The sequence below is a fragment of the Hyperoodon ampullatus genome (assembly GCF_949752795.1).
Source record: "Hyperoodon ampullatus genome assembly, chromosome: 9".
Classification (NCBI taxonomy): Eukaryota; Metazoa; Chordata; class Mammalia; order Artiodactyla; family Ziphiidae; genus Hyperoodon; species Hyperoodon ampullatus.
Window position 1 is genome coordinate 79,888,609 of NC_136922.1, and position 27,702 is coordinate 79,916,310.

The 27,702-nt window shown below is 40.3% G+C and overlaps 1 protein-coding gene across 2 annotated transcripts in view; it reads left to right on the forward strand.

The window, feature by feature from the left end:
- CPED1 (cadherin like and PC-esterase domain containing 1) overlaps positions 1-27,702 on the forward strand; it is a gene marked incomplete at both ends in the record, with an annotated part of 313,895 nt that overhangs the window by 280,217 nt on the left and 5,976 nt on the right. For both annotated transcript variants that reach the window (XM_079711564.1, XM_079711565.1), the window contains 4 exons: positions 11,205-11,425; positions 11,674-11,775; positions 12,192-12,279; positions 16,146-16,292. In XM_079711564.1, coding sequence (XP_079567690.1) covers positions 11,205-11,425; positions 11,674-11,775; positions 12,192-12,279; positions 16,146-16,292 — 558 coding nt within the window. The remainder of the gene's footprint in view (positions 1-11,204; positions 11,426-11,673; positions 11,776-12,191; positions 12,280-16,145; positions 16,293-27,702) is intronic.

Below are 27,702 nucleotides of genomic sequence, written 5' to 3' on the forward strand. Positions count from 1 at the left end.
AAAGGCATATTATTTGGGTGATATCATCCAGAAATTCACTTCACAAATGCAAAAGGACAGCAGCTTCAGACTGGCACTCAGGAATGAAGTGACTCTTTTATTCATTGAAGGCATCAGAGTAACTCTGCTGCCCCACATCAGAAACCTTGCAATCTCAGTTATCCCTAACGTGTTCTCACAGAGTGGAATCCAGCTGACCACTTAACACAATTAAGCCCAGAACATTTTTTCAACTTTTGGGATGTCACTTTGTTATTCATTCATCTAGTTTTGTTGAGCTAAGGATCTGTTCTACGTGTGCACACCACGATCCTCCAAGGTGCCAAATTTCTAGTGGAAGAAGGCAAATGAAAGAAGTGATCGTTACAAAATACCGTGATCATTGCAAATGTTAGGAGAAGCCCAGAGGCTGGCACCTGACCTGGACTGGGAAGGTCTGGAAAAGTTGCCAAAAGAGAAAGTGCCTGAGCAGAGTGGTGTTGGTAGTTATAGGCAATCTACCAATCACATGACTTTGAAATAGTTTAATTGAACGAGAAAAAAATAAAGATCTTCATTTTTTCTCAAAAGAACCTATGGTGAGAGTTGTATCCCTCAAGCTTAGTGCCTTATTTGAATTTTCTCTTACTGGAGAGAACAGAGAATGGAGGGAACAGACAATGGGCAGGAACCAAGCAGGCAAGGAGTGCAGTGGAGGTGATTCTGAGTTACTCGTTTTCTGTGTGGTCCAGCTTATGCCTCTTGGATTGTGTAAAAGTGGGGACATACCTAGACATGCAATTTCTAATGGTATAGTACCCTTACTTATCTGAAAACTTTCAATTAATATGGAAAACTCAGACTTTTTACCGTGAGAAGCCAAAAATGTCACTGTTACCGTGTACAGTAGTGCAAATATGTTGTGCTACAAAAAAAACAGAAGTTTATTTTAAATCCTAATCAAGGCAACCTTTAAGGGAATACATTAAACTGAGTTATCTTTCTCAGAAGAATCCAATTAAAAGGCAACAGAATTTGACGGGACCCGTGAGAAGTATTGGAAAGTTAGGCCTTCAAACAATGTTCTGCTTTCTTTAGAATCTCCAGTAGTCATTTCTCTCAGTTGAATTTCCTTATGTTGTTATTATGATCTTTTACATCTTTTTACCACTGCTTTCCAGTGATGAATGGAAGGCTATACTTGGAAATGGAGGCCCACTGGTGGGGAAGAAACAAAACACAGATCAGTTGGGATTTTAAAAGGCGTTCAATTTTCCAGTAACTTTGACCAGGAATGTTACTGCACTCAGTGGTGTGTAAGCAGGACCAAACTTTTTATACCTCAGTCATTTGCCTTTACTTCAGGGAACAGGAGGCTGATCTCTGCAGAAAGATGGCACAGGGTTTCTCCTCAGAGCATTTGTATCACTTTCTATGGCATACTTGTTCGTGTCTGGAGGGCAGGTAAATACAAGACCCCTCTTACTCTAAATCTATCCAAATATGAGTTATTTCATTTGTAAGCTGTTGTAAATATGTATAGGTTTTGTGATGTGCCATCATGTTGAATCAAAGCAAAATTCACTGAAAAAGAACAAACTATGTGTTCAGTTATACTCTTGACAAATGTCTCTAAATAGGTACACACCTCTTACTTAATAAACTTTGGTTGGAACATTTAGAAAAATTTATCAGAGCATAACTTTGTAATCACAGTGCAAAATACATAGGAGATAGTTTAGAAGTAGGATAATGAAATTTACAACTGAAAGAACTTAGGAGGTTGACCAAAACTGAATGAAACGAGCTTTTATTTTGTTTGTCAGAAACATAGTTCAACTGACAAACTCAGTATTTTATTACTCAGTAATAAAATATCTGAGAGAAGAGTGCAATTAAGAAAGGAAAATATAAAAAGGCAATATTTACTGAAAGTATTTAAACTCAGCTGTTAAAACAGGAAATGTAACTTGCATTTTTAAGCTATGTTTGCAAGTTAAGTACTGTCTTGGACTTAAAGGTGTTTACATATTTGAAGTACGCCCAATTTGTAATAATATGTTCTGACTAATACGTGAATTCCATTATGGTTACACAATTCATTGTTGCTTGTCAGTTTCAGTAAGAAAGGGTGAACAGAGGAGTGTACCTGACTCTCACCAGGAAAGGATGGCTTACACATAATGCCCACAATCCAGAGAGAAGAGCAAAATAGATACATACTTTTGTTCCAAGCAGTTAGAAGATCTATGTCTAGGTGATATTGTTCAGTTGTTTGTTTTTCTTTTCTGCCAAATTTCATGTGTTTTAGAGTGATTTGCCTACATGTCAGTTTTCATCTGTTCTTGACCCCAAAGAGCAATTTGTTTGGTCCTCTATAGCCAGTTTAATCAAATGCATCATTGAAAAAACATTCGTTGCAATCGGATTACATTTCACAGAGAGACGTTTTGATGAGCTAGATTTTCATCATGCCCTAAATATCATTAGCCATCTGATCAGTCTCAGCTTCATATTAGAGCTGAATCACCCTATACCTCACTTAGAATGGGAAGTTATTTTATGAGAGCAGTGGCGCTCAATCATGGGGCTCATTGGAATCACTGTGGAGCTTTCTAAACGTATGGGCTATGCTTGGCCCTGGACTAGATGTAATGAATAGGACTCCTCCTCACCTCACTTTCATTTCCTTTATTTACCAAGATGAGAGCTCTCCAGTAAGCAGGCATTGCCTAGATTAATGGACAAGAAGCTCCTGTGTAACTTCCCCTCTTGGAAGCTTCCAGTGGGTTCCTATTAGCTGGCTTGAGACCTGTGTTGGCATCTCCATGCACTTTGTTGTTCTGAAGAAATATCCCCATCTTTGTGAATATTGAAGATAGAATCTATGCAAGAAGAAAGAAAGAAAGATAGAAAATTATCTTAAATCAAGGGGGGTTTTTTCCCCTGTCTATTGATCCTACATATACCCAGTTCTTTCCTAGCTTTAACAGATCAGAAGAATCTGAGAAGCTAACAAACTACCTTTATATTGACTCAACACAGACAGCCCCCATTGCTTCTCTTCATTTCTTTATAACTTGCTTTGCTAACTATGTCCTTGTTACTTTTGGTGACTTTGGAGACAGGAGGTAATGGAGTAAAATATTTACATGTTAAGTATCGTCATCATTAGTTCCCTTTATTCATGATGAAATAAAGTGGGATGAAAATTATTTTATCATATATTTCAATCAAAAATTCCCAAAGTTTTTGTTGTATTTTCACTAATAAATGATATTTCTTGCTCTTATTTGTCCCAAGGAATCAATATCTCTAAGAACAGAAGTGCTCTTATGCATTATGTAGATTATAAATTTAGGCTTTCATATGCTTCACACTTTTACTAATTCACAGGTGGAAAATCTGAATTTAGGTGTTTTTTTTTCCCCAGAAAGACTTAGCATGTAGGAGAATGTGGTAAAGACTAGGGAAGTGTTCATCAAACTCATTTCTTCTTCTTTCTGGCATAAAGCTTGACTACATTTCTCAGTCTCCCTTGAAATCAGGTGCATGACCATATGACTGAGTTCCAACCAATGGGATGTGAGCAGCAGTGATGTGCCCAGCTCCCAGGGTGGGCCCATAGGAAACCTGGCAGCTCTTTACTCCTTCCCCCAGCTGGATATCAATGCCCAGTGAGGTCTCGGACTCCGTATTTGAGGAAGGCACAGTCTAACCATCCTGGGACCCTGAATGACCTCCCTGCCCCAACCCGCCCCCATACCCCTGCCTGGAACCACCTGGACTGTTTTCCTGAAGGAGAAGTAAACATCAATTGTGTTTAGGCCATTATACATTTGGGGGCTCTGTTTGTTAATAGCACTTAGCCTGTGTCACCTAATACAGGGACTATATAATGCTGAGAAATTAGAAATGAAAATAATTTCATGGTTTTTAAAGTAAGCCCAAGCTTTAATAGAGCCTAAGAACAGGATGTGCTTCTAGGTCCTATGGTCCATGATGGTGTGAAAAATAGTAGAAAAAACACCAGACCCTATATACTTTTCAGTGACACCTTGCATGCCAAGTTTTGGGAATAGAACAGATGCAGAACTCTTCTAAACACATCTTTGTCTCCCGCTGATGAGCTGAGATCCAGCCTCTAATGACACATCGAGACACAGATGTTTCTGCTCCTCTCCAGAGCCCACCTGGATGGAGGCAGCCTCCCTTCATACCACAGGACCAGAAGAGAGATGCTACATAGGAAAAAGCCATTCAATCTTTAGAATAAAGCTGCTACTGGAATTCAAAATACGATTAGTGTTATTCCTGTGATAGGTTTATTGAACCAATGTTTAATCGTGATTCTCTTAGGCCATTGTTCTACAGTAATCAAGACAGTATTGTACTGGCACAAAAACAGAAATATAGATCAATGGTACAGGATAGAAAGCCCAGAGATAAACCCACGCACACATGGTCACCTAATTTATAACAAAGGAGGCAAGGACATACAATGGAGAAAAGACAGCCTCTTTAATAAGTGGTGCTGGGAAAACTGGACGGCTACATGTAAAAGAATGAAATTAGAACACTTCCTAATACCATACACAAAAATAAACTCAAAATACATTAAAGACATAAATGTAAGACAGGACACTATAAAGCTCTTAGAGGAAAACAAGAAAAACATGCTTTGACATAAACCACAGCAAGATCTTTTTTGACCCACCTCCTAGGGTAATGAAAATAAAAACAAAAATGAGCAAATAAGACCTAATTAAGCTTAAAAGCTTTTGCACAGCAAATGAAACCATAAACAAGATGAAAAGACAACCCTCAGAATGGGAGAAAATATCTTCAAACAAAGCAACTGACAAAGGATTAATCTCCAAAATATACAAACAGCTCATGCAGCTCAATATCAAAAAAACAAACAACCCAATTAAAAAATGGCTGGAAGATCTAAACAGACATTTCACCAAAGAAAGCATACAGATGGTCAAGAGGCACATGAAAAGATATCACTAATTATTAGAGAAATGCAAATCAAAACTACAATGAGGTATCACCTCACACCAGTCAGAATGGCCATCATCAAAAAATCTACAAGCAATAAATGCTGGAGAGGGTGTAGAGAAAAGGGAACCCTTTTGCCCTGTTGGTGGGACTGTAAATTGATACAGCCACTATGGAGAACAGTATGGAGGTTCCTTAAAAAACTAAAAATAGGGGCTTCCCTGGTGGCACAGTGGTTGGGAGTCCGTCTGCCGATGCAGGGGACACGGGTTCATGCCCCGGTCTGGGAAGATCCCACAATCCACGGAGCGGCTGGGCCCATGACCCATGGCCGCTGAGCCTGCGCGTCCGGAGCCTGTGCTCCACAACGGGAGAGGGTACAACAGTGAGAGGCCCGCATACTGCAAAAACAAACAAACAAACAAAAAAACTAAAAATAGAGCTACCATACTACCCAGCAATCCCACTACTGGGCATATACCCTGAGAAAACCATAATTCAAAAGGACACGTGTACCCCAGTGTTCATTGCAACACTATTTACAATAGCCAGGAAGTGGAAACAGCCTAAATGTCCAACAACAGATGAATGGATAAAGAAGATGTGGTACATATATACAATGGAATATTACTCAGCCATAAAGAGTAAAGAAATTGAGTCATTTGTAGAGATGTGGATGGGCCTAGAGACTGTCATACAGAGTGGAGTAAGCCAGAAAGAGAAAAACAAATATTGTATATTAACACATATATGTGGGATCTAGAAAAATGGTGCAGATGAACCTATTTGCAGGGCAGGAATAGAGACATAGATGTAGAGAACGGACCTGTGGACACAGGGTTGGGGGTGGTTGGGGGGGTGGGACGAATTGGGAGATGAGGATTGACATATGTACACTACCATGCGTAAAATAGATAGCTAGTGGGAAGCAGCCGCATAGCACAGGAAGCTCAGCTCGGTGCTCTGTGACGACCTAGAGGGGTGGGATGGGAGGGTGGTGGGAGGGAGGTCCAAGAGGGAGGGGATATACATATACATATACATATAGCTGATTCACTTCATTGTACAGCAGAAACTAACACAACATTGTAACTCAATTATAGTCCAATTAAAAAAAAACACTGTAATTTCAAAATTTAAAAAAGTAGAAATAAAGTTTATTTAAGCTGATTATTTTTACGTGAATTTTCAAAATGCTTTTAAACAAATGGATTTACTGTTATTGTTGCCACCGTTGCTGCTTTGGTTTTTTTAATTAATCTAAAAAGCCAATATCTGTTCATTTAGAAAATACAAGTGAACGAAAAGAATAAACTGTCATAATATCATCACTTCAAAATAACCCGGGTCAGGCTTCCCTGGTGGCACAGTGGTTAAGAATCTGACTTCCAATGGAGGGAACACGGGTTCGAGCCCTGGTCCGGGAAGGTACCACATGCCGCGGAGCAACTAAGCCCGTGTGCCACAGCTACTGAGCCTGCGCTCTAGAGCTCACGAGGCACAACTACTGAAGCCCACACACCTAGAGCCCGTGTTCCTCAACAAGAGAAGCCACAGCAATGAGAAACCCACGCACCACAATGAAGAGTAACCCCTACTCGCTGCAACTAGAGAAAGCCCGCCCGCAGCAACAAAGACCCAACGCAGCCAAAAATAAATAAATTAAGTAATAATTTTTTTAAAAAATCAGGGTTTTTTCTATGCATCCATATGCTTTACTTTTACAAAAATGCAACAATTATTTATATTCTGATTGTAATCATCTTTTTATAAACGTAAACTAAAATGTTCCCATCACAATATATCCATATTACAATATCATTGTAAAAAGATTAAAAGAATTCAAGTGTACGCTTATACCTTAATATAATCAATCCAACAACATTTATGTTGCTTCCAGTTTATTTTGCTTTTAAATGTATTTTCATGGGCATCCATGAAATTTCCTAGAAGTAGAAAACTGCTGATTTATATACACAGCATCAAAGTTTCCAATCATCCATTTAACAAATGAGGACTGACTTTTACACCAGGCAGTATTCTGGACACTTGGAATTCAACAGTTTAAAAAAAAAGAAAGAAAGAAAGAAAAAATCTCTCCCTTGTGGTTCTTACATAGTAGTATATGAGAGGGTTCATTTCCCTGAACTCATGATATCGTTGGACCTTTAAAAATCTTTTTTAATCTTTATTAAAATAGTTGTTTTAATGTTTTACTGCTAATATTGATTATTTTTATAATTGCTTACTGGTTACTTGGGTTTTTTTTTCTTTGATTGCATCTGCCAACCAACACCTGTGCATGCTAGTATAGGGCAATAATCTTCACAGGAAAGAAGAATTATTTACAAAATGTGTGGCTAGTTATAAATATTTGTTATGGTAATTTAGACCTTTTAAAGTAGAAGTTGACCTTGAAAACAAATAATCTGCAAATTTCCTTTTAAAAATTCACCAAGTCAAATGATCTAAAAGGTATAAAGACTGAGTATGAATCATGTGGCTGAAGAGAACCACTTTTATTCTGGGTATTATTTTTTAATTGTGTGCACTTAAAAAAGCTGATATCTTGAAGTCAGAAATCTTTTAGTTAGGAATACCAATTAACCTCTTCCAAAAACTGCTTTACCTACAGAGCCAGCAATTTAAAATTCACAAGTGCATTTTCACTTTAGTTATAATTTATCATTTCTGTCTTTCATGAATAGAAAGGCACTGCACTAAAATAATTCTCTAGGACATAGTCTTCCCAGAGCTGTGTCTGCTAGACTTGAAAAATGCTATCTAGATATTTGCAGTTTAGAAGAACTTGTTTTGCAGATGGTGGTGGTGATGCTTCCTTCTCCCCTCCCTGTAGCTCTTGTTACTCACTGATCAGCAGTGGAGACAGACGTGAGGAACCTTTCAGAGATCCTTGGTTTGCTCAGGGTGACGATCTCTCTTCCGGCTCTTGATTCAGAGTCTCAGTTTCACCAGCAACCCTACTAGCCCTGCTGAGAGTCTGTAACAGGGTGGATAGGACAGGAGAGAGGCTGCTGGGATTTAGACGCTTCCTCTCTTTACTGACATTTTCTCTGAAGTAGCTAACAAATTTTAAAGTGCCTAGCAGTGCACTGCAGGACACACTAGAAGCATTCCAAAACACTTCTTGCTTTCCTGTGCTTTAATGCTGGCTCCCATTTGTTGTGTGCTGTATGCCAGGAATAAGATAAGTATTTAAAAGCTCATTCAAGTCCTTTACAGGGGTGCTGTTATTTTCCCCAATATACACAAAAGGAAGTGAACCCATGAAGAGGTCACATAATTTGTCTAAGATCATCTGGTTAATAAATAACAGTACCTAAGAATTCTGAAACACAACTTCTTTGCCCGTTTCATGCACTGCTGGGCTGCATCTTCATACAACCCCACAGAAAAAAATGGAAATCTAGACATATTTTTTCTCTCAGTAGCATGCAGCTCGTTGGATTTTCTTCAACCTCTGTAGTTCTCTCTGTAGCCCACAATACAGACACCCAGTGATCTTACTGGCTGCCCAGAGAGACACTAGGAGTGATTGCGTCTTGATACTGAAATGAAAAGACCCCATAAGAAAAATCTGTAGTGGAAATTTAGCTTAACAACTGGATTTCCAAGGTCCTTTACTGGTATTAAAAGCTGAATTGTGGGGCTTCCCTGGTGGCACAGTGGTTGAGAGTCTGCCTGCCGAGGCAGGGGACACGGGTTCGTGCCCCGGTCCGGGAAGATCCCACATGCCGCGGAGCAGCTGGGCCCGTGAGCCATGGCCGCTGAGCCTGCGCGTCCGGAGCCTGTGCTCCGCAACGGGAGAGGCCACAACAGTGAGAGGCCCGCGTACCGGAAAAAAAAAAAAAAGCTGAATTGTGTTTCTACCCAACCAAATTCATATGTTGAAGTCCTAATTCCCAGTCCTAATAACCTCAGAATGTGGCTATTTTGGAGATAGAACCTTTAAAGAGATGATTAAGTTAAAACAAGGCCATTAGCATGGGCCCTAATCCAATATGACAGGTGTCCTTATAAGTAGAGGAGATTAAGACACAGACAGACACAGAAGAAAGACCATATGTAGACACAGAGAAGGCGGCCATCTACAAGTCAAGCAGAGATGCCCTCAGAAGAAACCAACCATGCAAATACATTGATCTTGGACTTCTAGCCAAGAATCATGAGAAAATAAATTTCTGGTGTTTAAGCTACCCAGTCTGTGGTACTTTGTTATGGCAGCCCTAGCAAACTATTACAGATGGAGTTGGATAATGACTAGTCTCTGAAATGAAGAGCTTTCCTGATTATTCAAAGTTTCCCTTTTAAAAAATCAGAAATCTGGGCCAGAAAAACAAACAAATAATTATAGGTCAAGTCCAGTAGGAAGAATTTCAAGTGATTTCACAAAGTATTTTTCTCATACTGGGATTTTATTACCCCAAATGGAACTTGACCGAGAGACTCAGTGACTAGGGCCTTGACGTCTTACGTCATACAGTTGAGTTTGGCTATGCTTTGTTGGGAAGCAAATTCTGAAGGAGAATGCCTTCTGGGTTTCTTCACACAGCTACTTGAATACACTTACTGTGGAAAAAATAAACCTTTGCAGAGTCTCACTATGGATGGACGAATGCACTAGTGCCTGAGAAGTGATGCAGCGACTGCTCTTAAAATCAGAAGTGAATATGTACATGACTAATGCAAAGGGAAATCTCAACAGAAAGAGAAAAAAACTGAAGTACAAATTAAACCTTCTCCAAAGACATTAAAAGGAACTGTCTCTAACAAAAGTCCCTTTGACGTTCAGTTCACTAAATATTTTTAAAATGCGTGCCTAGAACTATGGGGGAAATTAGAATTTAGAAATTAACCCTCACTCTGACCTCAAATACTTCTTGATATGATATGAGAAAAAAGATACAGAGACAAATAGCCATAATTTCATGTAGTCTTTGATAAAATCAGTAATGGAAATAAAAATTATAATGAAAACATGGAGGACAGAGAAGGTCGCTTTCGCTGGGACATTGGACAAGACCAGCTGAGAGAGTCGTTTATGGCGAGTCTGGAGATTTGTAGCATTTACACAGGTGGGGTTGCAGAGAGAGGGGCTTTCTAGGCAGATGGATTAGCACAAGGAAAAACAGATGTTGTTGAGTGCAAATCATGTTCAGTGGAAAAGTAGGAATCTGACCTGCTTACTTTAGGAGAAGTGTTGAGAGGATGGGGCCATCGACCCTGCACTTGGAGATAAAGGTCTTGGATTTGAGTCCTGTGTTCCCCATTTACTAGATTTATAACCTCAGTCTCCCTGAGCCTCAAATCCCTCCTCTGTGAAACAGAGAATGATTCACACCTCACGATTATGAAGATGAGTACCCTATGTGAAATCTCCACTTAGCAAAAGCCGATATGCAATAAAAATTCAGCAAATGTTAACTGAACCTCAGGAGTTAAGATTTGACTCTGTAGTACGTGGGGAGCCGATAAGGTTTTTGAGTGTGGAAGTGAGATGAGACATTTGGAAATTTATCCCAGTATTACTGTGTGGAGAATGAATTAGAGGACAGCCATTGTGCAAGAAGACCCATTAAGCAAGTGTTAACAATAGCACACCTTTGAGACAGTCAGAGCCTGAAGCAGGGCTCTGCTGGTGGGAATGGGAAGGAGGTGATGGGTGAGAGGCTTCCAGGGCAAATGGCACTGGGATTTGCACCCTGGAACACAGACTGCTTTTCAGAAAATTACATTCTAGTCCTGTGGCTCTTTTCTCAAGTAGTAGCTTGACCTCTATCAAGCTAGCTAACCTCTGTGGATTCCCAGATTTCTCATCTATGAAATAAAGAGATTGGAAAATCTCTAAGTATTCTTACAGCACTAGAATACTTCATGCCTATTTGAATCAATGAAACTTGTTAAGCTGATTCGATGAGAAAGTTAAGAGCATAAGAGAGGTAGAGAAATGAAAGACAGCATAAAGAAAGTAAAAAGCTTTAAACATGAGTTAGTAGGTCAGTAGATGATGTCATTACTAGGAATATGGAAAAGGAAAATGAACAGGTTTGGGGGAGAATATGATTAATGTCATTTCTAGCCATTTAAATGGCTGTCCTTCAATTAGATTTGTGGCTTTGTTTTCATCAAATTATTTATTTTATATTGTCTTCTATGTCATATAAGCATCAGATTTGAAAGCAAAATTTTTTAACTTATAGATTCTTTTCATTGGAGATTCGACCAACAGAGGGATAATGTACTATCTGATCGAAAGATTGAATGAAACCTTTCAAGAATGGCAGAAGGTGCATGGCACTAAATTCTATCACAACGTCAATGGTGGGAAGACCTTGATCAGTTATTCCTACTATCCACAGTTCTGGATAAGCCCTTCGTTGAGACCAACATTTGAAAAAGCCCTTGAACATCTCTTGCAAAGGTACAGTGGAACTATTTTGAATGAAACAATACCACAATGGATTGATGTTTTACTAGCTGTCATAATTGTTTGCTGTATATCAAATGCAGTGAAAAGTTTAAATACCAAGTAATATGGCTGAAAACGAGTTAGAAATGACAGGGAGGTCCTGTGATCAGGATGCCAGATATGGTTCAATGAAATGTGAGGCAATGCTGTTAAAATGTTTACCATCTGTTTCAAGGCAACATGTGTTGTTTTTCTTTCAGATCACATCCCCTGGAGAATACCAGCCAGACTGTATTAGTCGTTGGTGGTGTTCAGTGGCTCAATTCCAATCACCTGCAAATTATTCACAAGGTTTTAAAGAGGTACATTTCTGCAAGAATAATTGCCATTAGTGTTCTAAGTAAAAAAAAAAAAAAAAAAAGTTACTCGATGTGACAGAATTTTATCAAGATTTTATATAAAGGGCAACTTGTAATGTAGAATCCAGTACTTAAAGTCTAATTTAAAATGTTTCAAAATACTTTTATATCCAATCACAAGATGGCTCTTCAGCATCCAAGTTTACGTTTACTACAGATCAAAACATGCCCACTGACACATAAAACTCTATCCACAAAAAAGAAAACAACACTAATATATATTAAATCTATAAAATGAGAATTTAGTCCTATATGCCAATTATCACATTCTAAAGGAATTCCACTCTGCTTGCTTATGTAAACACAGACATCTAGAAATGTAATCAAAGTTCATGGCTTGAGTTCTGGTTATTTCACAGGGAAAATTTACTCAATATCCTTGTGATCATCAAAACTTTGGGAATTGGATTTCATCTGCCGGTGGATGGAGTACACTTCTTAACGCAGGTAAGCCCATTTTCACCAGGCTATGTGAACTTCAAGGTTCCTATAAGGATCCTTGCTGGTGTCTGAAAAAGGACCCAAAAGGCACTACATAATCTTAAGCAACCTTCATAAAATTCAAAGGAGATGATATACTTAAGGATTATGATTATAAATCAGATATAATTATTCCTGGAAATAAGGGGACTACGGCCCATAAATATGTCATAAATAATGCTTTGAGTTCATAAAAGAAGAAAGGACGTACCAGAGTTTGAAAAGATAAAGACCTGAGTGGTAGATGAGATGGAGCATGCTTTAAGTATCTCCTTACCTCAGTAATGTTTCACACACCATTAAAGGCTCATGCTGAAACACATGTGAAATTGTCAGTATCAATGAGTATTTAGGAAAAGGGTGTCTTTTTAAGATGATTTCTGACTGCTTTAAAAAATCAGTAGTATTTTTAAAGTAGTATCATTCGTTTTGCCTCTGGTTGGATATTCATAAATGAAAGGAGTTAGAGGCCTCTGACCAGTTCTTATAGAAGACAGTAAATAGTTAGTCTCAACACTAAATAGAAGTCTCAGAAAAGAAAGGATAGACAACATCTGTAGCTAAGAGAACCAGCTGCCCTTGCTCAGCAAGAAGAGTTCACAGGCAGCCGGGTTTGTGTGCAATTGCTCAGGGGAGCTCGGGAGGCAGGGGGGCACTGGGAACTGGGGAGACAGAACACTGTCCATTTAATGTGTAAACCGAGTGAGATTTATTTTTGTGTCAATTACGAGCGCTCCTAGCTTTCTCCAACAGGGATTACAGGACCCTCCTCTCCTTTCTCGAAACTTTGCCTGCGTGGCCGCCAGATCTGTGATGCAAAAGCAGGAGAACTGGTAGAAAGCGGCCCAAATAAAACCTCCAAATTCAGCCTCTTGGAGTCAGGAGGGGTTAAGGTCATTTAAAGTGAGTTGAGACCTTTAGCATCTGGGGTAGCTGAAGGGTTTGAGATGGTCAGGGATTAGAAGAGGGGTCTTTTGATACTTGTCTCTGTGGGTTATGAGTTGAATCTCCCTTAATGTTATTTGAAAGCTTCAGGTCAGATTTGTAATTCCTTCTTGAGGACTCTGGTAGCTCCACTTTGCTTCTTTGACTGTGGCTTCTCACAGTAACTGGAGTACTTGTGATGCCTACTTAGATTTAGAATGAACTCATCTCTGCCAACCGTTCTCCGGCACTTACCTTGTGCCAGACACTGTTTAACCATTGTGCTTGCCACCAGGGCTTCCATTGGGCTCATCAGTCTTTGCAAACTGGATGAAAACAAAAGGAGGGAAGAAGAGGAGGGGGAATGATAGAACAAAAGAGAAAAGGACAAGAGTAAGTGGAGGCAGAAAAGAACTCTGAACTTGTCATCAGACACTGGCATTCATCATCCTCATCATGGCCACTCAAGACGTGGCCTCCACCTTCCTCAGTAGACTTAGTCCTTGCTTCCACGCATATGCACACATGTACACACACACACATGTGCACACACACACACACTCCACACCGAGTGTTTCCACTCCTCAAGTGTGCCATGCTCTCAGTCACCTCCAGGTCTTGGAAGTCACTGTTCCCTCTTCCTACAGCACACTCTCCCACTACCCCTCACCTGGGTAACTTCTGGTCACCTTTCAAGTGTTAGTTTAAATGCAGTTTTCTCTGGGAAGATTTAATTGACACCCTGGACTCAGTTGGCTTTTCCTGCTATGAGCTCCTTGAACATTGTCTGGTGTCCTCATCCAGGTCCCTCAACAGATACCAGCTTTGGGTGTCTGTCTCCCCTGCTAGACTAATCTCTGTGGGAGCCAGCATGGGGGAGGGAAGTCTGCATGGCTCACTCACTCTGGTACCCCAAATGCAAAACACAGTGCTCAGCACATAGGAGATTCTCAGGAAACCTCTCATGCATGAATGAGTGAGTGATGTTTTGTAGGATTTGGATGCTCCCAGATGGTCCCTTCAGGACTGAGACATTCATTCCTCCGGGCTGCTGCGAGTGTGACCTGAGTCCCAGCAGGAATTGCCTTTTGGGCAGAGCCTCAACCAAGACTCAGCCCCCTTTCCTTAATTTGGGCCATCTCAGAAGGGCCACCCCAGCTCTAGAACTCCCGGTGGGATCAGCAAAAGCCTCTGTTGCAATGATGTTGCAGCTCAACTTCTCTCTCTATCCAGCATGTAGGCCCTCACTCTCCTGGAGGAGTTGATCCCAAGGGCGCTTTCCTGGTGGCCTCCTGCATGCAAATTTCTGACTCAGAGTCTATTTCCCAGAGAACTGAACTTTCTCTGTAAAACACTTACTGTAAAATTTCTTCTACCTTTTATAATTGGACACATTAAAGTTGAGAGGATACTGTAACCAAACACAAAAAGGCCTACAAATGGTATTGAGCACCTTGATTGTTATTTTTCAGGGGGTGGCAGAGACCAAATTCCCATCTGTCCCTTTTCCTCCAGGTTTTTCCTTTATGAGCCTTTTCTATTCACTGCGTTTACTTGGGGGGCAGGGGGGAACACTCTTCTTTGAATGTCACATAAAAATAGTTATGCAAGCACAGTGGAGAAGACAGAAAATTAGATGTCTTTGTACTGGTTCTTTTGCCTTGCAGGTGGATTAATAAATGCAAGTAATTATTTGCTGTTTTACCTGGAAAATGAAAAAAAAATTTTTTTGTTCTTTAGAAAAGACAAGGGGAGTTCAATTCCCTCCCTGTGTTAGTTTGGGCTCTCAAAGAGACAGACACCATGACTGGGTTAGCCAAATAAAGGGATTTATTAGAAAGAATGTTTGAGAAGAATAAAAAGGAGGGGGCAGGAGTAGGCGGGAACAGTTTCAGACCACACCACCCAATGCATATCACTCAATCTTGCATGAAATATTCTTTGAATGTCTACTCTGTACTGGGAACCATGTTTGACGGTAATGTGTCTGATATAAAGGGAGTAGAAGAAGGATGGATGAGGTAGGAAGAGTCTCAGACTATGGGTCAGTCTGAGAAAGTCTTGGCCAAGCCGATGAGGCATCCTGGAGCAGGAGTAGTTAGTGGAGGAGTCCCTCTTCTCAACAGTGGACCTGAACTAGAACCCCCGCCGAGCTCCATCTTTGCCTCAGACACAGCTGGGGAGGGAGGGAGGAATATGATTTAGAGAAGCAGCAGCTGGAGCCTTCACTCAATTCTGGGGCTCCCCAAAGCACACTCCCCCTCTCTGTTTCCCCACCCTGTTTGCCAACCAGCAAAGCTCACTCTGCTCAGGAACCCCTCTTGAAGTCTCCCTGTCCAGCTGTCCCCCTGCCCTGCAGAGCTATTCCCTTTTCTCTCCCAGCCCAGAGCCTGGTATATTTACCTCCAATAAAGGACTTAGTAAATATTTACATATATGTTTCTCCTATTTGAATGCAATGTCTTAAGAGCAGGTACCATGGCTTATTTATCCTTGTATTCCTGTCCCCCAGCACAGAGCTAAAAACAAAACATACTAATACTCAAATGCTTAAAAGAATAAGAATTCAAATAGATGGAGCTAGAATTTGTGATTTTCAAGTCTTGGTTTTTAAATTGAGAATCTTAGCTACTTCAATGGATCTCTGTGGGCAATAAACCTAACTGCTTTTCATAGAAGAAAAAATTCCAAACTGTGTGTCACTATAGATATTGATATATTGCTATTTTATATTTACATCAATGTTTATATAAGGGGAACATGAAAATTAGAACACATCTTAAAGAAATTCTTTATCTTACAATAAGATCAATCTTTTAAAAAGACGACATTTACATGATTTTACCTGAATTATTAAATCATAAAAGTCTTCTTAATCAAAATTCTCATTGTTCTCTTTTCCAATACAGAGTGAAATTCAGAATTTATGGAAAGAAAATTTGATTATTCTGGAAGCTGCAAAACAATATGGCTATGAAGTGGTTGACACGTTCACTATAACAATGGGGCGATACAAAGAGTTTTTGCAGGGGACATGCGGATGTCATTTTCATGAGGTATTTATTTTGGCTCTCTGATTTTTGTAGCTTTTGATTTTTTAAAATTTCTCATTATATCTTTAATTGCATTGTCAGTCTTATTTTGCATTAAAGAAACCATGTCCGGATGAGATTAAACAATGTGTTCATCATCACTCAGCCAAAGCATGTAGCAGTCCCAACTCGAGGTTCTACAAAATGAAGTGTGTCAGAATAATTACTGTTTATGTAGACACCTGAAAACCAGAATCACGGGTCAACACAAGCAGGAAGATGGGAACCTGGAGAGCACTTGTCTTTTCTAATAGACTCCAAGCCTTCCCATCAGAAATTGTATCCAAAGAAGGTGGCAAATGTCTTAGTGGAGCTTGAAAATCAAGGCTAAATTGATGAATGAGCTTCCTCCACTGGTTTATCCAATGCATTAACCAGAGGGCCTGTGGTGTTTGTTTGTTTTCCTTTGTTTGGTTTGGTTTTTTTTTTTTTTTTTTTTTGGCTGCACTGTGTGGCTTATGGGATCTTAGTTCACAGATCAGGGATCGAACCTGGCCCCGGCCAAATTCTAACCACTGGACCACCAGGGAATTCCTGGAGGGCCTGTGTTTTGAATAGTTTTTCCTTCCTAGTGGTGGAAATGATTTTATTTGTAGCCAGTAATTAAATAGTCTTAGCTGAGAAGGTGATAGCACAAAATATTTTTTTTCCTTCCCCCCCGCCCTGTCCTCTCAAACTCTTTGGATTATTTCCTCCCTACATTTGCATAAAATCTTGGTAAGTCCCAATATTTTAAAGCCACTTTCAGATAATAATAGGACTCCAATCACTTTCAGGCACAAGAAGACTCTCACTTCAGTACTAAAACTGCCCAGGCCTGTGTTATAACCACATGAAGTTATTTCCTTCCCCCAGCTCAGGCCTGCCTCAGTCTCAAAAGCCCAAAGTAAGAGAGAGGGTGCAGGAGGCTCCTTTCCTTTTTCCCCATCGTGCTTTGCTACTCTTCTCCCATCCCTTTCTTCATTGGGTCAGGTTAGGGAGATGTCAAGGGCAACAAAAGTCTGACCTGAGTGGCATAAGCATAACCCATCGATGTGTTTTCTGGGCATAACATGCTGATTCTTTCTTTTTTTTTGCGGTACGCGGGCCTCTCAAAGCTGTGGCCTCTCCCGCTGCGGAGTACAGGCTCCGGACGCGCAGGCTCAGCGGCCATGGCTCATGGGTCCAGCCGCTCCGCGGCATGTGGGATCTTCCCGGACCGGGACATGAACCCGTGTCCCCTGCGTCGGCAGGCGGACTCTCAACCACTGTGCCACCAGGGAAGCCCTGATTCTTTCTTTTGAAGCTGCTCTTGTGGACTTCCTTGAAGACACTCCCACCGAGCCCTCTGATAATAGCTTCTTTGACAGAGGCAGTGTCTCCCTTACAGCTGCATTCCTTCCTTGCCCCCTTGGCTTCCAACTGTCCATCCCTCCGTTGGGGGTCACATTGCTTCTCCAGGCTTCCTCTTGGAAAGTACTCAGCATAGCACCAGGCTTGCTATACTTAGTTGCCCACATTTGGTCCACAAGAAACACCCACGCATCCTTGCTCTGCTGTTGCTAGAAATGCAGTGAGCTCCCAGGGCAGCCCTGTCTCTTTTTTCTCTCTTTCTCTCTCTAGCTCTCACTCTCACTCTTGCTTTCTCACTCTCCCTGCCACCTTAAAGCTGATCTATAGCCATGGTGTCTCATACCAGTTCTAATGCTTCCAATCCCCAAAGGACACATGTCCGCCTCTCAAAGTTGGTCTCTCGAAGTCCTGTCTCACTTGGCTTAAAGCAAGGATGAAGCAACTGCCCAAGATGGAGGAAAACCGTAAATGTCCTTCACAGAAATTCTTTCTCTTCCTTATTCTCCTTTTCCCAACACCTAATCAGACAAGGGTTTGCTAAGCTGGATTTTGTCCACACTTTTGCATACATTGCCCGTACATTGCTTTGGACTATGAGGTTACTTGGCTACTGTTGTTGGCTTTAGATCTCAGGAGCTTCAGCTGAAACTGCGATGGAGATTGTCTCGTTTGACCGTCCTGTCAGATACTGATCCAGTTGTTCTTTCTGGTGTGGCCCCCTTTGTGAACCAGAGTGCAGTCACGAGTGGGTTGACTAGTGAGGTGACAACTAAAGGTTTCTTCTGATCCTGTTTTTCAGCCCTAAGATGACTATCAGAATCCATCTTGATCCTCAGATTTTTATGAAGATCCAAAAGTTATTGACACTGCATTGGTTCTTCTGTATGTTCTGCTAATGAATTCACATTATATTTTTGTGTGGCAATGGAACTACATCTTTAGCAACTTGAAGCTTGGCCATGCTGTTGCAGATCAGATTTTTAAGCTGTAGGATACTGTGTGTCTACTTACTTCTTCCATAAGAAAATATCCTTCCAATGCCTTTCCTATTTGCAAAAGGTCAAGGCTTAGAAATACAAGAACAGGTAGCTTGGAAGAGGAAGAAACTGAACTTGCAGCTGAGCCAAACTAGTATCACCATAACCATTTTGGCTGTAAAAACAAGCCAAAGGTTGCCAAACCCACAGAAAATGGGGGCTTTGAAAGACAACATACATATGATAACATATAGAGGATTTTTGCCTCTTTTAGAAAAGGTTTACTTATTTATTTTTACATAATGTGTCTCTAGTTAGTATTTTGGGGGAGGGTACCTGTTTTTCTTTTTTCAGCTTTAGTGCTCTGGAAGTCTAAAAAAGAGAAGTCCTCTACTGATTTCCCACATGGCTCCGATTAAAAACAAAATATGCGGGAATTCCCTGGCCATCCAGTGGTTAGGACTCCACGCTCTCACTGCTGAGGGCCCGGGTTCGATCCCTGGTCAGGGAACTAAACTCCCACAAGCCACACAGTGCGGCTAAAACAAAATAAAAAATAAAAACAGAAGATGCCCTTCCCACATGATTGTCACGGGATCAACCAGTTGACAGTAAGAGTCATGGAATTTGAGACCTACAGTAAAGACTCTTTGAGCCATCAGAACTAGAATATTGGCTTACAATTATTACTAATAAAAACCATCCTTAATTTTCATAATCATGATTTAAGCATGTCAGGTAAAATTACTTTGCTTATTTGATTTTATAATTTTTTGTGTGCAATTATTATATACAAATTGTGTTTTATTAAACCCTATTTCTAATCTGTGCCACCTTGATGGCAAGCTATATAGGTATTGCCCAAATTATCTCTGTTGATTCTCGAGCAGTGTTATCCATTTTGCTGTTTTCATGTTGGAGCTGAAATACTTCTGGAAGCATTCGCCTTTCCAGTTACAACATAGAACAGATAAGATCATCTTTCTCAACTGACTCCCTTTATCACAAAGTCTCTAAACCCATTCATCACTTGGACATAATTGTTGCCTAACTCTTGAACAATTTGTACCACTTGTACCTCAGGAAGTTTCCAGTGCTGACACAGATGTTTTATAATCTTTCTAAACCATCACCCAACATCTTGTGTCACTGTTAGCTTATTATAAACAATCAAGAAAATCGAAAGCTTTTTGCAAAGGATGATTTGAAGATGAATGTGGCAAGCCGAGAAAACGTAGATTATTCGTCTCATACAAAACATTAAAGGCAGAAATTCATTAATAACAACCATTTCTTCCTCTGTGCTGGACTCAGGAGCTGGGAAAGGAATTTGTGGTACAGTAAAAGCAAGCATTAAGACCTACTGTATTAGAGCAATAAGATTTTGGTTTTTTTAGGAGCCTTATATCTTTTGGTGTTCAATTAAACCGTTCCCACAATAGATTCATAGATACCTGAGAAGGATTGCTGTAATCATCACAGTAAGATCTCGATGTGTTCTCTTAGATTTGTGGCGAGAATTCTATCCTAGACATAACAAACCTGCTCCAGTGGGCTCTTGCTGCCATAGGTGAGATTAAAGGTCTTGGGGTGTCTCTTTCATCTGTCAAATCACCAAGAAAGGATATGTTGCCACCATGAATCTATAAACAATTTCCCAACTGGTATGCATCAGTTTCGACTAAAATGTTCCTGCTGATTAGAAAAGCAGGTGTTTCTCTTCATGGGTAGAAGTGGAATTTGTTTTCCCAGTGTTTATACAGGACAACAAAGAGGATCCAGGTAGCTCTCGCCCAAGAGTGGTTTGGGATGGTGCCTTTAGTTATGTGGCAAACATCTACTGTGAGTGAGCTAAAACCTGGAAAGGATACAAACATATTACCAGCCCAAACCTGGCTGCAGAAGGGGCAAATCCACAACCAATTGTTATGTGATTATTAGTCAGGCTAACCAGTTGCACAAACTTTCTATGATGTCTCTGTTTTCTGGCAGATGTCTCTCTAGTTTTTGACTCAGTCAAAAATAAAACAAAACAAAGCAAAATACAGAAACCCTCTGGCATCAGGAATACAACCCTCTGCCCAGCTCTAATATCAACAGGTTTCCTTTGATTCTTGCACCTTGGAAAGAAGAGGGTTTCAGTTCTTTGCCAGAGATGATTTCTTATTAGTATTTAATCTTAATTAAATTAACAAAAGCTTATCTGGCCTAGAAATGTTTTCCTTCTGTATTGTGAACCTAAAGGTTTTCTCTTTTTCCTTCAAACTTTCAAAGTTTATTATGAACACAGTTGAAGAAAAAAGCCTTTAAATTCATCTGTCTAAAAAACTGAAATATTGACTTTTCACGAAAAAATAACTGATTCAAGTATAGTTATCTTACATAGCAGATCCCAGAATTTAACTATCAGCATGACTATTTTTAATAACTTACTAATAGAAATCTAATTCAACAAATTTTTGAGTGTCTATGTAGGCATTGTACTAACTGCTGTCAAATGAAGTAGGAAAACTTTTTTTTTTTTTTTTTTGCGGTACGCGGGCCTCTCACTGTTGTGGCCTCTCCCGTTGCGGAGCACAGGCTCCAGACACGCAGGCTCAGCGGCCATGGCTCACGTGTCCAGCCGCTTCAGAGCATGTGGGATCTTCCCGGACCGGGGCACGAACCCGTGTCCCCTGCATCGGCAGGCAGACTCTCAACCACTGCGCCACCAGGGAAGCCCAGGAAAACATTTTGTAGAATTCCTATAAGCATCTCAAACTCAAATTGTTTCCAAATTGAGAATTAATATTCCCTTTATGCTCTCTTGTTCTCTCGTATTCCTGAATTTACTCTCTTGCACTGTCCTTTACAAGCTAGAGCCATCCTTGACTCCTCCTTATGTTTCTTCAGCCCCCTAGCAACTTCCAACCAGCTAGTTACCAAATCCTGTTTACCTCGTAAATATTCTTCAAAGTCTTTCCCCTATACTCTGTTCCAATTGCTTCAACCACATTTATTCTTTTACTTAATTGTCCAATATTTATCTTTTGAGTCCAGTTCTTGAGCTAAACAGCAGTAATGCAAAAATAAATGACACATTTTCTACCTTTAACACACTGTAGTCAGAGAGTCAGGCATAAAAATCCATACTATGAAACAATACGTTAAAGAGATATAATAAGGTATTGTAATAATACTAAGAAGGGGCACCTAATCCAATCTGAGGATTGAGTGAACCTCTCCTTGAAAAACACCCAAGTTTATTATTAAAGGATGAGTTGGTCCTAGTCAAGTAGTAAGGTAATAGCAGAAGGAACCATTCCAACCCCTAAGACAATGTGAACCAAAGTAGCTTTGAAATAACCTGATGTTCTGAGGAAATCACAAGCAATTCTGTATATTGTCAAACATCAATTATAAAAGGGGACTGGGAAAAGTAGGCTAGGGCCAGATCATGGTAAGAGCTTAGACTTTATCCTCTAAGTGATGGAGAGTCAATGAAAGGTTTTGGAGAAAAGTGAGATGATTGCATCTTTGTTTCAAATAGGTAAGTCTGAGAACCATGAGGAGGGAAGATTTGAAAAGGACTCAGCCAGGGAGAGAGGTTAGGAGACTTTTTCAGAAGTCAGGTAAGAGATGATAAAGGCTCACCCAAACCTGGACAGAGACAGCAATCATAAGAGAGAAGCAGACAAATAGAAGCCCTATTAAATATGTATCTGTAGATCTTATGAGTGGCATGAGGGTGTAGGAGGAACCAAAGATGATTCCTAACTTGGGTGACGGATTAGAGAACTGAACCGGCAATTGAGACATAGAGTAACTGAGAAGCTACAGGCTTAGGGAAAAGATGAATTCCATTTTGAACATATTGTGTTTGAGATGCCTGTGGGACATCCAGGTGGAGCATCCTAACAGGCAGTTGGAGATACACATCTGAAGCTTGAGGGACAGGGTGGGGCTGGAGATTAAAAAGTTAGAAGTCCTCAGAAAATAGGTAATAGTCAAAATGATGAAAATAGATCATCCAAAGAAAGTGAGAAGAGTAAGAAGAGTTGAGGAAGGAGCCCTTGGAAACACCAATATTTAAGCCAAGTTGGGAGAAATAGGAGCATTTGAATTTAGAGAATAAACTGTTAGAGGAAAGCTCTAGTAGAGTGGGGTGCCATGGAAAACCAAAAAGTGGAAATGCGTAAGGAGAGATCGAAACAGGGTTAATGTTGTCCAGTGTAATAGATAACTCTATTAAGACTGGGATTTTAAAATAGTCATTGATTTTTGGCATTGATAAGGTCCTTTCTTACCATATTAAGAGTAGTTTCAGTAAAATATTGAGGGCAAGTAGTAAACTACAATAGAATGAAGAGGTATAAGAAGTGAGAAAAGGTAAAACCTTTTGACAAGTAACAATAAGAAAGAGGGGAAGATATTGGATTTAGAAGAGAAAGTGATCTAGGGGCAGTTTATAGGAGGAACAACTTTGGCATGTTTATGGGCAGAGGGAGAATAGTTAATACTAAGGGGTAGAGAGAGTATACAGGAGCGGGTAGGACTGCTCCTGATACAGGAGCCTTCCTGGTACAGGAAGGCTCCTGACAGTGTGGTAGAGGATCAGGTCAGGGACACTGGTAAATAGTTGGTAGGATGCTGGTGAATGAACAAGGTGAGATGGAAGGTCTTCTTCCCTGTCATTCATTTGCCCTAGACTATTACAATATCTTCCTCTTGGAACCTTCACTTTGAACTACTTGAGTTCATCTTTCCTGCCCCCACCAAGTATAATGTTTCTACACTGCAAATGGAATGGTGTCACCTGAAATCTTTCAGTGGCTCTGTAACTAAAGAAGAGTCACAGAAGCTTTCACTGCCTACCATTCCCACACCCCGTTTTTTGGAAGATAATTCTAAACAGTCCTTTCTGTGTAAAATAATTCATGTTCGTTCCATCTGCAAGTGAATTCTAGCCTTTTCTAGTGGCCAATTAGATTCAAGATCGGTGCCTGGTGAGAATGAACTCATTAGCCATAATGGAGCCCAACCTTTCCTGAGAAGGATTGGTACAAAATCCTCTTCCAAAGGGACCATCCTCTATGGAATGGTGGATACCCAATAACATCAGGGTATCTCTCTTGAGAAGGACAGTTATAATGGAGGATGAACAAAGAAAAGTGTCAGTCACTCTATGTTGCGCTGGTACTATATCCCCAGGAGGCAGCTATCCAGCCCAACCTCTGCAGTACTGGAACATGGAATGTCAGTATACCTTAGAAAGAGATGCTGACCCATCACTATTTCATCTCATATTCTGTGCAATGAATGCTCATTTCTGGAGGTTTCTCTACCAACCTTTAAGTGCCAAGCTGAGATGGATTTTGAATTGCTTTAATTAGCATTTTTCCTACTTTAGGTCTTAGCGTTCTAGCCTGGTGAAAACAGGATCTGCGGTTTGGGAAATACTGTATCCCCCTCCACTTTAAGGATTCTTAAATAGTATTAGTATATTAAATGATCCCAAAAGCCCTTACAGCAAAGAAACGGTTTAGCTTAGTTTGACCCAGTTTTTCCCAAAATGTTGGCCACAGAACCACTTTTTTTTTTTTTTAATAACAGTTATTAACACCTCAGTTAACACACTTTGGGAAAACTAGCATAGACAATAAGGTCTAAAATCACACTTGGAGTACAGATTAAATGTGGCAGATTGACCACAAGCATTTGTCTTCTCTTCCACTTGAAACTCCACGAAAAAGACTTTAAAGACATAAATCTTCACCACCACCACCACCCAAAAAAAAGAATAAGAAATAACTCATAACAGGGCTTCCCTAGTGGTGCAGTGGTTGAGAGTCCGCCTGCCGACGCAGGGGGCACGGGTTCATGCCCCGGTCCGGGAAGATCCCACATGCCGCGGAGCGGCTAGGCCCGCGAGCCATGGCTGCTGAGCCTGCACGTCCAGAGCCTGTGCTCTGCAACGGGAGAGGCCACAACAGTGAGAGGCCCACGTACCACAAAAAAAAAAAAATAAAAAAATAACTCACAACAGACAGAATTCATTTTAAGAAGTTTGACTTAGCCTGAAAAGGAATTTACAGTGTAAAGTGCCTAACAAGGACCTACTGTATAGCACAGGGAACTATACTCAATATGTTATAATAACCTATAATGTAAAAGAATCTAAAAAAGAATAGATAGATATATATATGCACAACTGAATCACTTTGCTGTACACCTGAAACTAACACAACACTGTAAATCAACTATATTTCAATAAAAACTTAAAAATATATTAAAAATTGGTTCCTAGCTTTAAAGAATAAAAGTTCATATTTCCCCTAAAAAAATAAAGTGCTTAGAGAGGAGAAACACCAATTATAGGAGGGGCACCCCTGACCCATGGATCCTCTGAATGGCTCAGACCTAAAGGAGCCACATGCTGAGGAAGGCAGGGCTACAGCACACGTCAGAAAACAATTGGTTAAAAGTCTGTGTGCAAAACTGGTGGACCCTGAGTCCCTTACCCCAACCCATGCAGTCAAGAACCTACAGCCATACATATGATTTCTTTTAAAGTTGAACAGCAGAGTCTAGACTCAGAAACACAGGGAAAGCAAAGAGCAAACTAATCTAGAAGCTAAAATCAGAAAGCCAAAAGTGAAATTGACTGCTGAAAAGTAGAGCCCCTAAACTTCTCCCCAAGCCCCCTAAATACCAGCAGTCAGTCAGTCATGTGCCACCTCAGACAGGATGCTGGAGAGCTCTTCTGATAAGAAATGCAATGGCCTAGTAGATCTCTTTTAAAAAGGCCAGAGTAGTGCTGGGCAAATCCCTACAGTGATTCCAGCAGTGAGAAATGTTGGTCCACACAAATCGTTTTCTAAATAACATTTTAGTGCCATATATATATATATATATATATATATATATATATATATATATATATATTTTGGCCGCACTGTGCAGCTTGCAGGATCTCAGTTCCCCCAGGATTGAACCTGGGCCAAGGCAGTGAAAACTCAGAATCCTAACCACTAGGCCACCAGGGAACTCCCAATAGTGCCATATTCTTAAATAAAAATTCTAAGTTCAGGAGAGATGGATGGAAACAAACACCTGTGAGTTAAGATCAAAATACATTCCAAGACACAACATGTCCATCTAAATAGAGCAGGGAAGTATCGTAGCTTGAAATCAATTGGACTAACAAAGGTTATTTAAATAGTATCAAGAATCCAGTTACATGAATACTCACCCACTTAGGAAACTGAATTTAAGACAGGGAGTTAATCTCTGGGGAACTGCGTAGAAGTGCAAGATAGAACCAACAGTTTAACATGAAATTGGTAAACTACTGATCTGTAGTTCCCTCTAATGAATATTCCCACTTCAGAGCAGAATTTGTTCCCAAAGTCAGGAACTGAGCTCTGACTGGGGACAGGAATGAAAAAGCCTCAGCTGTCAGGTAAAAATGTTGAAGATTTGGAGGTAGGATGGGAGACAGAGACATTACATATGTGGAAACACCAAAAACAAAAAGAAAAAAAAAATCCTCATTCCTAAAGAAAACTTTAGTCTTGCCCTCTAATCCTCAGCATCTTTGACCCATTCAGAAGTTGGACTCCCTTCACTCAAAACATAGCTTGTTTCATGTGGCCATAATTAAATATTGGGGGTGGGGGGGTAGATGAAAGAATTCCTTATTATCTGTAAAAATTGCATGATTTCCTGAAATGAAATTATAAGGACTGGCTTCTAGCTATTGTTTGTCACTTTATTTTTATTCTATTTCTGTGAATTCTTTGTATTACGTGGGCTTCTCACTGCTGTGGCCTCTCCCGTTGCGGAGCACAGGCTCTGGACGCGCAGGCCCAGTAGCCATGGCTCACGGGCCTAGCCGCTCCGCGGCATGTGGGATCCTCCCAGACCGGGGCACGAACCCGCGTCCCCTGCATCGGCAGGCGGACTCTCAACCACTGCGCCACCAGGGAAGCCCCTATTTCTGTGAATTCTTAAACTACTTTTGCAGCTGGTCATAACTTTTGTGACTGGATCTTGGATTGAATGCAGAATGACTATACCAAATAAAAAGTACTTCAATAGTATACACTTATCTTAAAAGACTGTGTTAGCAGGTTTTGCCTGGTCAAGCTCATGTTTTCTAGCCTTAAAAAACCATTACCCTCATTCCTCAGACCCTACCCATGATTGTGAAACACATTTGTAATCAGAGCATTCCCCCCTAATCTGGTCTAGAGATTTTGGAACACTTGCACCACTGAAAATTGTTTTCTATTTTGTTCTGTGGATCTGGAACCACATCAGAAGTTCCTTGGGTGTTATTCAAGTCAAGATCAGTTTTAGAAAAGGTATTTGCTTGTAATCTGCCTGACACTTTTCCAATTCACCAAGCTTTTCCTTTTTATATTGGCTTTTTGAAAATTCATAGTAGACCAGACACTATAAAACTCTTTGAGGAAAACACAGGAAGAACACTCTTTGACATAAATCACAGCAAGATCTTTTTTGACCCACCTCCTAGAGTAATGGAAATAAAAACAAAAATAAACAAATGGGACCTAGTGAAACTTAAAAGCTTTTTCACAGCAAAGGAAACTATTAACAAGACGAAAAAACAACGCTCAGAATGGGAGAAAATATTTGCAAATGAATCAACGGACAAAGGATTAATCTCCAAAATATATAAACAACTCATGCAGCTCAATATTAAAAAAACAAACAACCCAGTCAAAAAATGGGCAGAAGATCTAAATAGAAATGTCTCCAAAGAAGACATACAGGTGGCCAAGAAGTACATGAAAAGCTTCTCAACATCACTAATTATTAGAGAAATGCAAATCAAAACTACAATGAGGTATCCCCTCACACCAGTTAGAATGGGCATCATCAGAAAATCTACAAACAACAAATGCTGGAGAGGGTGTGGAGAAAACGGAACCCTCTTGCACTGTTGGTGGGAATGTAAATTGAGAGGGGGGTGGTGGTGTGATGAATTGGGAGATTGGAATTGACATATATACACTAATAAGTATAAAATAAATAACTAATAAGAACCTGCTGTATAAAAA